Consider the following 12,171-nt stretch of genomic DNA (forward strand, 5'->3'; position numbering starts at 1 on the left):
TACAACCAAGGTTGAGACTCGCTGGCCTTGACCAGTATATAACAGAGCACTGATGGGGCCGGGGAGGAGTGGGTGAGAGACCCCATATCAGGAGCTGCAGGGTCTCACCCTTGAAGGAAACCTCAGTAGAGACAAGTCAAGCCACAGGGCATGTGATGGTATTTAGTGGAACCCAGCTTTTCACTCACATCATTAGAGAACTGGGGAGTAGCTTAGGTGATCAAGTTCCACTTTTAATTAGAAGAAAGCTTCTTATTTCTGCCCTTGTTTATCCCCTGACTGCCCTGCAACAGCGCTGTGGGCCCCCGGAGCACAGCAGGGCAGCCCCAATGCCCGCCACGGTGAGGGGTCCCTGGAAAGAGGCTCCAGGACCTGAGCCCCTTGGGTATCCCTTCCTGTGGACCCCAGGGAGCGGCGGGCAGAGCTTAGGGCAAGGAGTTATCTCCTAGTGCTGCTGCTTCTAGGAGGTTCCAGATGAAACCCAGAGTGGGGATGTTTCCGGTGGAAGCCAGTAATGGGTGTGACCACAATGTTCCTAGGGCTCATGGGCCGCCCCCCTCCCCCTCAGCAGTAGGCCGAGTCCCACGAGGTAGCAAAGGGCCTCGTGCTTCCCACCCTGGAGTCTGTCCTACAAGCCTCTGCTTCTGTGACTTGCTTCCAGCCTACAGAACAAGGAAAAGGTATGGTTGTCACTCCCATGAATACATGTGCTAAGTCGCTTCAGTCGTGTCCGACTCTGCTACCCCATGGATTATAGCCCTGCCAGGCTCCTCTGTCCCTGGGATTCTCCAGGCAAGAATACTGGAATGGTGGCCATTTCCTCCTCCAGGGGATCTTCCCCCACCCAGGAACTGAACCGTTGTCTCTTACGTCTCCTGCATTGGCAGGCAGATTCTTTACTACTGGTGCCACCTAGGAAGCCCCAGCAACTTAGCACATGTACCCCCTTGAATACATAATGGCACATAAAAAACTCTGTCTTGCTAGTGATGAAATAAAATTTATACTTAAGGCAGGACAAGAAAAATTCAACATAAAATTCTCTCTCTGCATTTGTCTGGACCTCCTTCCTCCCCAGTGTGCCGTGTGCATTTGAATTACACACAAACCTTGAGTGCCTCAAAGATAAGAAGGCTTGCCCAACCGTGAAGATCAATTTTTTTCTTTCTTCTGATGCCAGTAATGCAATTTCTTACAAGAACAGTGTGTTTTCCCGGCTCTGGAGAGAGTCATGGAGACTTGCCGCTCACTTTGCAGGTGCTTACCGGAACCATGTGTCCAGTGAACTTTATGTAAAATATCAAGCTGTCACTTTGACATATGATCCTTTGTCTTGAAAATGTGTATGTCCGTCGTTTTCCGCTTCTAACAGGTGAAACAGTTCTCCAAGCTTTCCAAGAATCTGCTTCCCAGGTTATAATCCTCAGTTTGGCTCGAATAAAATTCCTCGTTTCTTCGTGATAGTGAACTGAATTCTTATCAACAGTAGAATGCGTTAGAGTGACAGACGCTCTCTGCTGGCCATGAAGAAGCAGCTGCCTCTCTGTGAACAGCCCAAGGAGACAGCCACATGCCAGGGGCCCACGGGCTGTCTCTGGGAGCTGAAGACCAAATGAACAAACAGACGGTGGCCAGGCCATAGGTAGAAAGAGAACCCTGACCCACAGTCTGCAGCAACCAGTCCAGGAAGCCCACCTATAGCAACCAGGAAGCCAGCTGCCATGTACAAGTCAGACCTGTAGGAAATCAGACCACTGTCTCTAGCCACTAGTCCAGGAAGCAAAACCATGACCCCTGTAACTACTGATCCAAAATGCCCAGAATTTGTGTTGTATGAAAGGAGAGAAAGTTAAAACTCCCTTTGACAAAACAATCAGAACTTGATTAATAACTGACAGCCTCCTGATTTTGTTCTGATTTCCAACGTAGGACCAAGCAGAGGCCAACAAACTCCCAAGCCAGCCAGAGCTGGTCAGCTGCATCCAGTCTCCCCAGTCCAGCGGCTTCAGTCTGGGCACACCTGACCTGAAGCTGCCTCTTTTCTCCATTGTCAAGCTTCCCTGCCCCTCTACCTGCCTTTGAGTCTCTGCCAAATGCAAATAATGGTGGCCGACTCCCTTGCTATTGAAAGCTCTAAATAAATGGTCTTTCCTTGTTCCCATTTGGTCTTCATTTATTGCCACTGAGCCAAGAGCCTCAGCCACACAGCTGCGAGGAAGTGAATTCTGCCAGCAAACATACCAGCTTAGAGAACCCAGCAGAGGGTGCAGGGGTCTCAGCTGAGGACATAGCCCCCAGCAACACCTGGACTGAAGCCTTGTGAGGATGAGAAACCTGGCTAAGCTGCACCCAGACTCTTGACCCAGGGAAACTGAGAGATGACACACACGTGTGCTATGCTGGGCTGCCACATGTGCAGTGATGTAACATGCAGCCACAGGGAGCTAGTACACAGATCCTGATATGCGAGGGGTGATACAGTCCGGAGCGAGCCTGGATTCTCTCCTGATACCTATGCCTGTTAGAAGAGCCAGTACCCTCAAATATCATGCCTGAGGGGGCACCACTGCCAGAAGGGCAGCAAATGTAACAACAAACACCACCTGAAGCAGAATTACCGGCACAACTATACCGACATTTTCAAACAAGCAATGATACAAATATTAAGAAGAAGTCAGACATATGATACAAGAATCAGACCTCCCACAAAAGGGAAATGGGTGGAAATATGAAAAGAACATTTTGATACAGAAAGTGACAAGTGGAATAAAGAATAGATGGATACAGGGAATTGCTTGTCGGTTCAGTGGTCAATACTCTGTGCTTCTACTGCTGAGGATCTAGGTTCGATCTCTGATCAGGGAACTAATATCCTACGAACTGCATGGTGCAGCAAAAAAAAAAAAAAAGGATACAAAGAACCAATGAGCAGGAAGATGTGACCCAGGACCTCTTCAAGGAGGCAGCAGAGGAGACTGGAGATGGAAGATGGAGAAGTTAAAAGGCTTGGAGGATGGAAGCTGATGTGCAGATCCAGGAGACCAGGAAGGGCCTGAAGGCATGTCCATAAGTTCCCCAGAATGAAGACAGACGAGAGTCTACAGCTGGAGAAGGCACCTCACTGTGGATGAAGAAAAATTCTCAGACCCCATCACAGTGGAATTCAAACACACTGAAGACAGAGCTGCTATTTCCCAGCTTTCAGATGATGGAAGCCGACCACCTACAACGAAGCAAGAATGCAATTGACCTCAGGCTTCTCCACAGCGTACAGGGAATTTGATTTTTTGAATAAATATAACTCTGAACCTAGAACTTTATAACTCACCAAACTGTCACTGAACTATAAGGACATAACAACAACAACAAAAATCCTTGGGTCTATAAAGTCTTCAAAAGTGCACTCTGTGCTTGAGGTGCAAACATGCAAAGGACCACAGAGAAACAGCTCCTGCAAAGGCTCTGGGGCTGGAAAAAGCCCAGTGTGTCCAACAAAGAGAAGACCAGAGTCCAGGGGCAGGGAGCGGGGAAGTTGGGGGACCACGGGGACCGGTGGGGGGTGGGCCTCAAGGTGGGGCACAGGGCCAGAGTATGAGTACTCTGTTGGCCTCGAGAAGGACTTTGAATTTCCAGAAGCACTATGAGAAGCCAGATGGTGAGCAGGAAAGCAACGTGACCTGACTTCGGTTCTGACTACAGTACAGCAAGTCCCCACACACGAATCAGTTCTGTTCTGAGAGCGTGTTCATGAGTCTGACAAAGTTAGTCCAGGTACCAAATCAGCTATAAAGCACCGTACTGTAATAGGTTTATAATACTTTTCACATGAATGATACATTAAAAAACAAAAAAAATTAATCTTACAGTACCTTGAAAAGCATAATAGTACAGTGCAATAGCTGGCATACAGGAACACGTTCACATCTTTGAAAAAGTTTTTGACCTGAAGGTTGACTTACTGTATGTCCTTCTGCCTGCTGTGTGTACAAAGATCCTCAGAGGGCCAGACTGGATGCAGTGTTTCAGGGAGGAGCCTCCTTAACTCGTGGAGTGGTGGCTCAGCCCAGGCTGGTGGGAAGGGAGACAGAGAGAAGGGGACAGATTCAGGTTACATGTTGTGGGGAAAGCAGGAAGGTGTCACTGATGTGTCTGTAGTCGGAACTAAAGAAAAAGCAGGAGTCTTGTCTTCGTAGGGTTTCAGACTGTAAGCAGGTATTTTGCAGGGATCAGTTTGCAAGGTATAGAAATACCAAATCGCTATGTTGGGCAACAGAAACTCACATAGAGCTGTGGGTCAATTACACTTCAAAAACAAACTCATAGAAAAAAAGAGATCAGATTTTTGGTTACCAGAGGCAGAGGGGAGGAGGAGGAGGGAAATCGGATGAAAATAATCAGAAGGTACAAACTTCTGGTTATAAGATAAATAAATAAACACTAGGGATACAATGTACAGCATGATAAATGTAATTAACACTGCTGCATGTTATATGTGAAAGTTAAGAGTAAATCCCAAGAGTTCCCATCACAAGGAAAATATTTTCTATTTCTTTAATTTTGTATTTATAAGAGGTTTTGGCTTTTTAAAAAAGTTATTTCCCTCCACCATAGGTGGATCTTTTAAATTTTTACTCTTTTTTGGCTGTGTGGCCTGCAGGATCTTAGTTCCCCAACCAGAGATTGAGCTTATGCCCCATGTATTGGAAGCACAGGTCTTAACCACTGGACCACCAGGGAAGTCCCCTTGTATCTATCAGAGATGATGAATGTTCATAAACTGCGGTGATCATTCATGATGTACGTAAGTCATCTGTATACTGTACACTTTAAGTGTATACAGCGCTCTATGCCAATCATATCTCAATAAAACTGGAAGAAAAAAAGGTGGGAAAAAGCAAGAAATTAAGGATAAGGCAGAGATAGGGAAGTTTGGGGAGAATTTTAGCGGAGCTCTAACTTCGGTATGTAAACATTGAGTAGCTATTACCTCCCAGGAGTAGAAGATGTAAGAGAGTTATCAGGTACACCAGAGGTTAGAGTTGGGGTTATAGATCCGTGATCAGTGGTATAGATAAAGCGTTTAATTACCCAGAGAGTGTGAAGGGGTATGGTGCTGGGGTGGGGAGGCAAGCAAAAGTGCGGGGCACTCGCTGGAGTCTGGTCACGCAGGAGGAGGCACCGAAGGAGCAGGAGGAGGACTGGATCCAGAGGACATGCTGTTGGCACGGAAGCCAAGAGAAGACAGGGTTTACTTACAGGAGAGAAATTATCCTGTGTGGAGTAAAATTGAGTTTGGAAACGTCCTGGCAGTGGTGAATGACAAAGCCGTTTCAGCCTGACATCAGGCCAAATACAGATATACAATTAATTCTCAACAGATGAGTCATGCAGAAGAAAAATAATAATTCAGTGATGTAAAAGTTTCTGTTCTGAAGTCTAGCGCCCAAAGACTAGGAAGAATGAGGGGCCTGGGAGGTGAGCAGAGAACAGGGTGGCACGGTAAATCCCGCAGTGTCCCCTGGGCCGAGTCAGGGCAGGCAGTTTTCAAATAAACCAAAGACAGCCAGGAGTCTTTACCTCTCATCCCTCCGAAACTGCTCCCGACTCAGTAAACAGCACCACTGTTCACTGAAGGACTCCCCTGAAACCTAAGCAGCTGGGGGGATTCTTTCCTCCCAGGGCTTCTTCAGCAGGCCAGGAGGACTCGTCCTCCCACTGGACGAGGTGTGGGGTATAAGCTCGCACTGGCAAGCACACCCACAAACAATTTCTAAAATGCCACCCAGCGCGTTTCACTGTAACTCAGCTGTCTCAAAGGAGACACTTTCTTTCAGTTAATGTCAACAAATACTTGCTACTTTCAAGGCACCCACCAGTTTTAATAAATTTGCTACTGCTTGGCTAAACTCAACTAAAATGTAATCTAAATTGCATTCAGGAACTTCCTGGGCAATCAATCCAGTGGCTGAGACTCAATCCCTGGCCAGGGAACTAAGATTCCACATGCCATGCAGAGTGTGGCCAATTATAAATAAATAAATCTAAACTGCACCCAAACATAACCCAGGAGAGACATATAAACAAGCATGCCCTGGGGACTCTACGTGCACGGTGTAGGGAGGCAAACTTTCCCTCTGTTCTCTTAGAGTCTCTGGCTGGGCCCAAGACTTAAGCGGCCATAAAACAGATTGACAGAAGTAAAGCATACAAATTCTATTTTTACACATGCATAGCAGCCTTTGCAGGAAAACCACCAAAGTGATTAAGCCTAAGTGCTTATATATTTCATTGAACAAAGAGTAATTGTGGGAAAGTAACTGAAATTATGAGGAAGCAAAGAGAGGATAAGGGTTCTTTTCATCAGGTTCGTACAGATTCTTCTTGGCTTCATGCCTGCTAAGTTACTTCAGTTGTGTCCAACTCTGTACCACCCCATGGACTGCAGCCCGCCAGGCTCCTCTGTCCGTGGGATTTCCCAGGCAAGGACACTGGAGTGGGTTGTCATTTCCTTCTTCAGGGGAATCTTCCTGACACAGCGATCAAACACACATCTCTAACGTCTCCTGCATTGGCAAGCAGGTGCTTTACCACTAGCACCACCTGGAAAGCCCTTCATATATTCATCAAATAACCAGAGTGCCTAGAACAGTGTCTGCCTCCCAGTACAGAATCATAACTGAATACAGGATGGAATGAACCACTCTGGCTAAAACAAGAGCTATACTTTTCAAATGCCCAAAGAAAATATGAAGAGAGAAAGTACAGTCAGTTTTACCAAAAAAACACAGAACTCAGGAAGTGGCAGGGGATTATAAAACCCCCACATCATAAAACAAGATGGCAGAAATTGAAAGAACTTCATCAGTTGGGTTTAACAAGAAAATTCAATTATATAAATGTTGCTTCAAAAAGACTCATCATAATAAAAAGATGCAAAAAGATTTAAAATAGCCTTTCCTCTTCTCAGACCCCAGAGCGTCCGGAACACAGAGCCAGAACTGGGGAACACGGAGATGGCAGGGGCCCAGGATAGAATCTCCCTGGAAAAAGAGACATGAATGTCTACAATGATATTTCTTGGCACGGATTTGATATGAGAGAGAAAAAGGAGATCAACGGCTAGTGAACAGGATTTCAAATGACCAAGATTTTATACTTATCACCTCCAACTACAGCCTTCGGTCGCCTCCTTTTAAATCAAAGATAACTACAGTCAGAACCAAGGCAAGGCAAAATAATACTTTTCTTCTGCAATTTTTGAGATTAAAGAAACCTGAAATGTCTAGGAAACAAAACCAGGAGGATTCACCAGGATTCATTTTTGATTTGCAGTCCAATACGGTACTGGCCCAAGGAGGAGCTTTTGCAAACATGAAGGGAAAGATAAATGCAGTGCGTGCAATAGTTCCCAATAAGAGTAACAGTGAGATTATCCTGGTTTTGCAGCACTTTGATAATCGTGTGGACAAAAGAGTACAAGCATTCATGGAAGGTAGTGCCAGTGAAGTCCTCAAAGAATGGACAGTGACAGGCAAGGAAACGAACAAAAAGAAGAAAAGCAAGCCAAAACCTGCAGCAGAACCAGGTAACAGTATTCCAGATTCCAATAAATCGGTTTCCACTCAAGAGGAACAATCTGTGCCCTCCTCAGAGAAAGGTGATATTAATGGTTATCAAGTCAACGGTGCCATCAATGATACTGAGTCTGTGGACTCACTCAGTGAAGGTATGGAGACACTTTCCATAGAAGCCAGAGAACTGGAGGATCCTGAGTCTGCCACATCAGAGATGCTGGATAGAACAGGATCCATGCTGGAGAATGATGTCTCTGATTTTGAGGCCAGATCTTTGACTATGCCCTCTACTCAGAATTCTCAACAAAATAGGAACGTTGCCAAGTCTCTCTCAAGAACTACTATAGGACCTCAGCTTTCAAATCTAGGCATGGAAGATATTCCCCTCTCTTTCACCAACAAAAAGCTTGGTTCTAATATTGAAAAATCTGTGAAAGACCTCCAGCGCTGCACAGTGTCTCTTGCACGATATCGAGTTGTAGTTAAAGAAGAGATGGGGCAGCTCTTGCCAGAGCCGAGCCGAACCGAGCGCCCGCCGCTGCCCGCCGCCCGCTGCGTGCGCCTCCGCGCCATGGCTGGCCTCAACTCCCTGGAGGCGGTGAAACGCAAGATCCAGGCCCTGCAGCAGCAAGCAGATGAGGCGGAGGACCACGCGCAGGGCCTGCAGCGCGAGCTGGACGGCGAGCGCGAGTGGCGCGAGAAAGCCGAAGGTGAAGTGGCAGCTCTCAATCGACGCATCCAGCTCGTTGAGGAGGAGTTGGACAGGGCTCAGGAACGACTGGCCACAGCCCTGCAGAAGCTGGAGGAGGCAGAAAAGGCTGCAGATGAGAGTGAGAGGGGGATGAAGGTGATAGAAAACCGCGCCATGAAAGATGAGGAGAAGATGGAGATTCAGGAGATGCAGCTTAAAGAGGCCGAGCACTTCGCCGAGGAGGCCGACCGCAAATACGAGGAGGTAGCTCGTAAGTTGGTCATCCTGGAGGGTGAGCTAGAGAGGGCAGAGGAGCGTGCCGAGGTGTCCGAACTAAAATGTGGTGACCTGGAAGAAGAACTCAAGAATGTCACTAACAACCTGAAGTCACTAGAGGCTGCATCTGGAAAGTATTCTGAAAAGGAGGACAAATACGAAGAAGAAATTAAACTTCTGTCCGACAAACTGTAAGAGGCTGAGACCCGTGTCGAATTTGCAGAGAGAACAGTTGCAAAACTGGAAAAGACAATTGATGACCTGGAAGAAACACTTGCCCAGGCCAAAGAAGAGAATGTGGGCTTACATCAGACACTGGATCAGACACTAAACGAACTAAACTGTGTATAAACCGAAACAGAAGAGTCTTGTTCCAACAGAAGCTCCAGAGCGCCGTGTCTTTCTCGTCTCTTGTAAGAAGTTTCTTTTGTTATTGTCTCTTCGCTTTGCTGGAAATGTCAAGCAAATTATGAATTCATGACCAAATATTTTGTATCAGAGAAGCTTTGAGCACCAGTTAATCTGTTCTTTCCTGTTTTTCAAAATGACACGTTTTTTCAGCTCTATTTTTATCCTTAAATTGCATATATTCCTAAGGTAGGCAGGGTATTTCCTATTGAGCATACATACTCTCATCTAAGACTGAGGGCATATGGTTCTTGGGAGAATAGACAACCCCACACTTTCAAAAACACAGATTCTGATGTCTAGTCATGGGTCAGTTTAAAAGGTTGGAGAATGTCCACCGTTGGTCATGTGGTAGGAGGCCAGGGATCATCACATTAAAATAGGTGGGGATTTTCCATCCAGACCAAAAAAAGGGGGGTGGGGTTACTGTGGGAAGTCATAAACGACGGAGAGGTTAACTTGATCATCCCAGCTGTTTTCCACACTCCACCGTGCAGAACAGAACAGACATCCTCTGAGCAGTCAGCATGAGAATGCTTAGAAAAGAGTCATAATAATTAGCCAAATGTGTTTTGACTAGATCCTTGATATGCTCTTCTATATGTTTCTTTCAATCTAAAGTTCTCTGAGGAGCTGACGTCTTATTCCAATAATGACCCGTGCTTATCTGCTCTGATAGGAGGCCATCCACTCAGGAGGAGCGAATGTTGGAGCAGTCAGTCCTATTCAGAGAAGCAGTCTTTTTCAGAACCATCAGTAACTGAGCAAGACTGTTTTTCTGTGAACAAATATTAGGCAGAATGGCCCTCTCAGACAGCAAAGTAAAAACCAAAAAATTGGCGTAACTTCATCTCTATACTTGAGAGAATGGCAAATTGGAGATTGACTTATCTAGAATTTTAATTCCTTCTTCAGGACCAAGTTAATGAAAGACCAAGAAACTCCTGATTAAACTGGATATGGAGTATTTTGTACACAGGGCTGCACATAATGTGTTGTATTTTGTTATATTTCTGCTTTCTCCGTTAACATCTCAGAGCTGAAACATTCCACATTCCCCAGCAGTGTGGGGGCCAACTCAAGTTTACAATTCTGACTCAAAAAATCACCCTGCTTCTAGCTTATCTGAATCCTCTGCCCCTCACTCCTATTTATTAAGCGCCACACTACCCAGGAGATACACTAGCAAATTGTGCAACTGAATAAAACCCACACTTTCCATTTAGATTCTTGCAACTGTATCATATGTAATAGTATCACTTTTTCTACATTTTGGTCAAATAAATTTTTACATAAACTCCAAAAAAAAAAAAAAAGAGAGATGGATGCTTCTATTAAGAAAGTGAAACAAGCTTTTGCTGAATTGCAGACGGGGTCACACAGAGTTGGACACGACTGAAGTGACTTAGCAGCAGCAGCAGCAGAGCTGTTTAATGGATTGGGAAGTGGCGTTGCTTGCTGAAATGGACAAAGAGAAAGGTGAAATAATGGAAATTTTGCCTAACCGTCAAAAGAAAGCCGAACTTCTAAAGAAAATGACTGATGTGGCTGTTCGGATGTCAGAAGAGCAGTTGGTTGAACTCAGAGCTGTTATCAAGCACTTTGTTAGTGAACGTAAATATGATGAGGCTCTGGGACGAGTGCCCCGATTCACCTGTGACGTAGAGACCCTGAAGAAGAACACTGATTCATTTGGACAAGTATCCCATCCAAAGAACAGCTATTCAACGTGATCTCGGCGTAGCCTGGTTACATCTATGTCTGAGTAACCCGTGTGATGCCCCTGCTCCCAGCCTTACAAGTGCTAACAAGAAAACCTCAGCACCGGGGGAGACGCCTACAACCACACCAAACTCCGGTGGCCGATCCTACCAGCTTCATCGAGAGGTACTGCCAGGAGGACAAGGCTACAGGCCACAAGGCCCACAGTCCAGTGACCCCACCAACCAAGGGCGACACGACAGCGTGGGCTGTTACAGAAACAGCTCATGGTATTCATCTGCTTCCAGGTACCAGAGTGCTCCACCCCAGGCACCAGGAAACGCTAGTGAATGGGGCCAGGCTCACTCTGCAGGGACCAATGGGACTGGAGCCAGCATGGAGCCCAGCCCACCCAAGCCCTCATTCAGGAAGGGGCTCCCCCAGTGCAAACCTAGGACCTCTCAGCCTGAAGCTGTGAACTCCTGAGGAAAATTCCAGCCAGTCTCTCTCTTCTTTCCCACACAATCCAACTTGGTAACTGGACTTTAGGAAACTTCTAGTTAGATTTAATAACAAAAAGAAGTTTACGCATATCACTTTTTATGCCATTCTAAATATTTTGCCATTCTAAATATTTTGGTTTCTTCTCTCCTCATTTCCTCTTTACCATTTTTGGAAGGGAAGCTTCCCCCCACCCCTTGACCTTTCCCAGTGATATGGATTGATTCTGATTGGTCATTTCCACCAGAAATCACGGGCAACTGTTGCCAGGTTTCCCAAGGGTAAGCAGTGTTCTTCCCGGGGCTCCAGGCCTTCCGGAGGCCTGAAGAAGCCTTCCTCAGCCAACCCGACTGTCCAAGCGTTCAGGAGGAGATGGATCACAGCTGGTTTTGCTGCCTTTCTGTCTAAGCAGAAGCCACACGTGGCTGTCGGGTTCCGTGTAAACACCAGGAGAGGCAGCAAGGGGGCTGTGTACAGCCCTGAATTGGCCAGAAAAGGGGGAATTGAATAGGTGAAAATGGAAGAACCCTGGGACACACTTGAGAATCTGCCTGTGCTCCTAAACTGTGCGTGAGACTGACACTCAGATCGCGGTTTTAGACTCTCGATTGGCACCATGGCTTAACCTGTGGTTTCTTCCATATGCCCAAGCCTTGTTTTCTATTACCTTAGGCTGCAAACCGGGAGAAGGCAATGGCACCCCACTCCAGCACTCTTGCCTGGAAAATCCCATGGACGGAGGAGCCTGGTGGGCTGCAGTCCATGGGGTCGCTGAGGGTCAGACATGACTGAGCGACTTCACTTTCACTTTTCACTTTCATGCATTAGAGAAGGAAATGGCAACCCACTCCAGTGTTCTTGCCTGGAGAATCCCAGGGAAGGGGGAACCTGGTGGGCTGCCGTCTATGGGGTCACACAGAGTCAGACACGACTGAAGTGACTTAGCAGCAGCAGGCTGCAAACCAGTCTAGGGAACTCTATGGGAAAGTAGCATCAATTCAAGGGAAAAAAGTATTTCTT

At 46.5% G+C, this 12,171-nt stretch overlaps 1 protein-coding gene and 2 pseudogenes across 1 annotated transcript; all 3 read left to right on the forward strand.

Moving 5' to 3' along the window:
* Positions 1-1,826: 1,826 nt before the first annotated feature.
* Positions 1,827-1,912, forward strand: LOC138091935 (U6atac minor spliceosomal RNA; annotated as a pseudogene).
* Positions 1,913-7,278: 5,366 nt separating this feature from the next.
* On the forward strand, positions 7,279-11,136 carry LOC138091226 (spermatogenesis-associated serine-rich protein 2-like). Its single transcript, XM_068986882.1, is given in 4 exon segments — positions 7,279-8,072; positions 10,267-10,323; positions 10,376-10,708; positions 10,710-11,136. Coding segments are annotated over 4 exon segments (1,611 nt in total).
* On the forward strand, positions 8,079-8,892 carry LOC138091227 (tropomyosin alpha-4 chain pseudogene; annotated as a pseudogene).
* Positions 11,137-12,171: the final 1,035 nt, after the last annotated feature.

Source organism: Capricornis sumatraensis, chromosome 15 (assembly GCF_032405125.1).
Source record: "Capricornis sumatraensis isolate serow.1 chromosome 15, serow.2, whole genome shotgun sequence".
Classification (NCBI taxonomy): domain Eukaryota; kingdom Metazoa; phylum Chordata; class Mammalia; order Artiodactyla; family Bovidae; genus Capricornis; species Capricornis sumatraensis.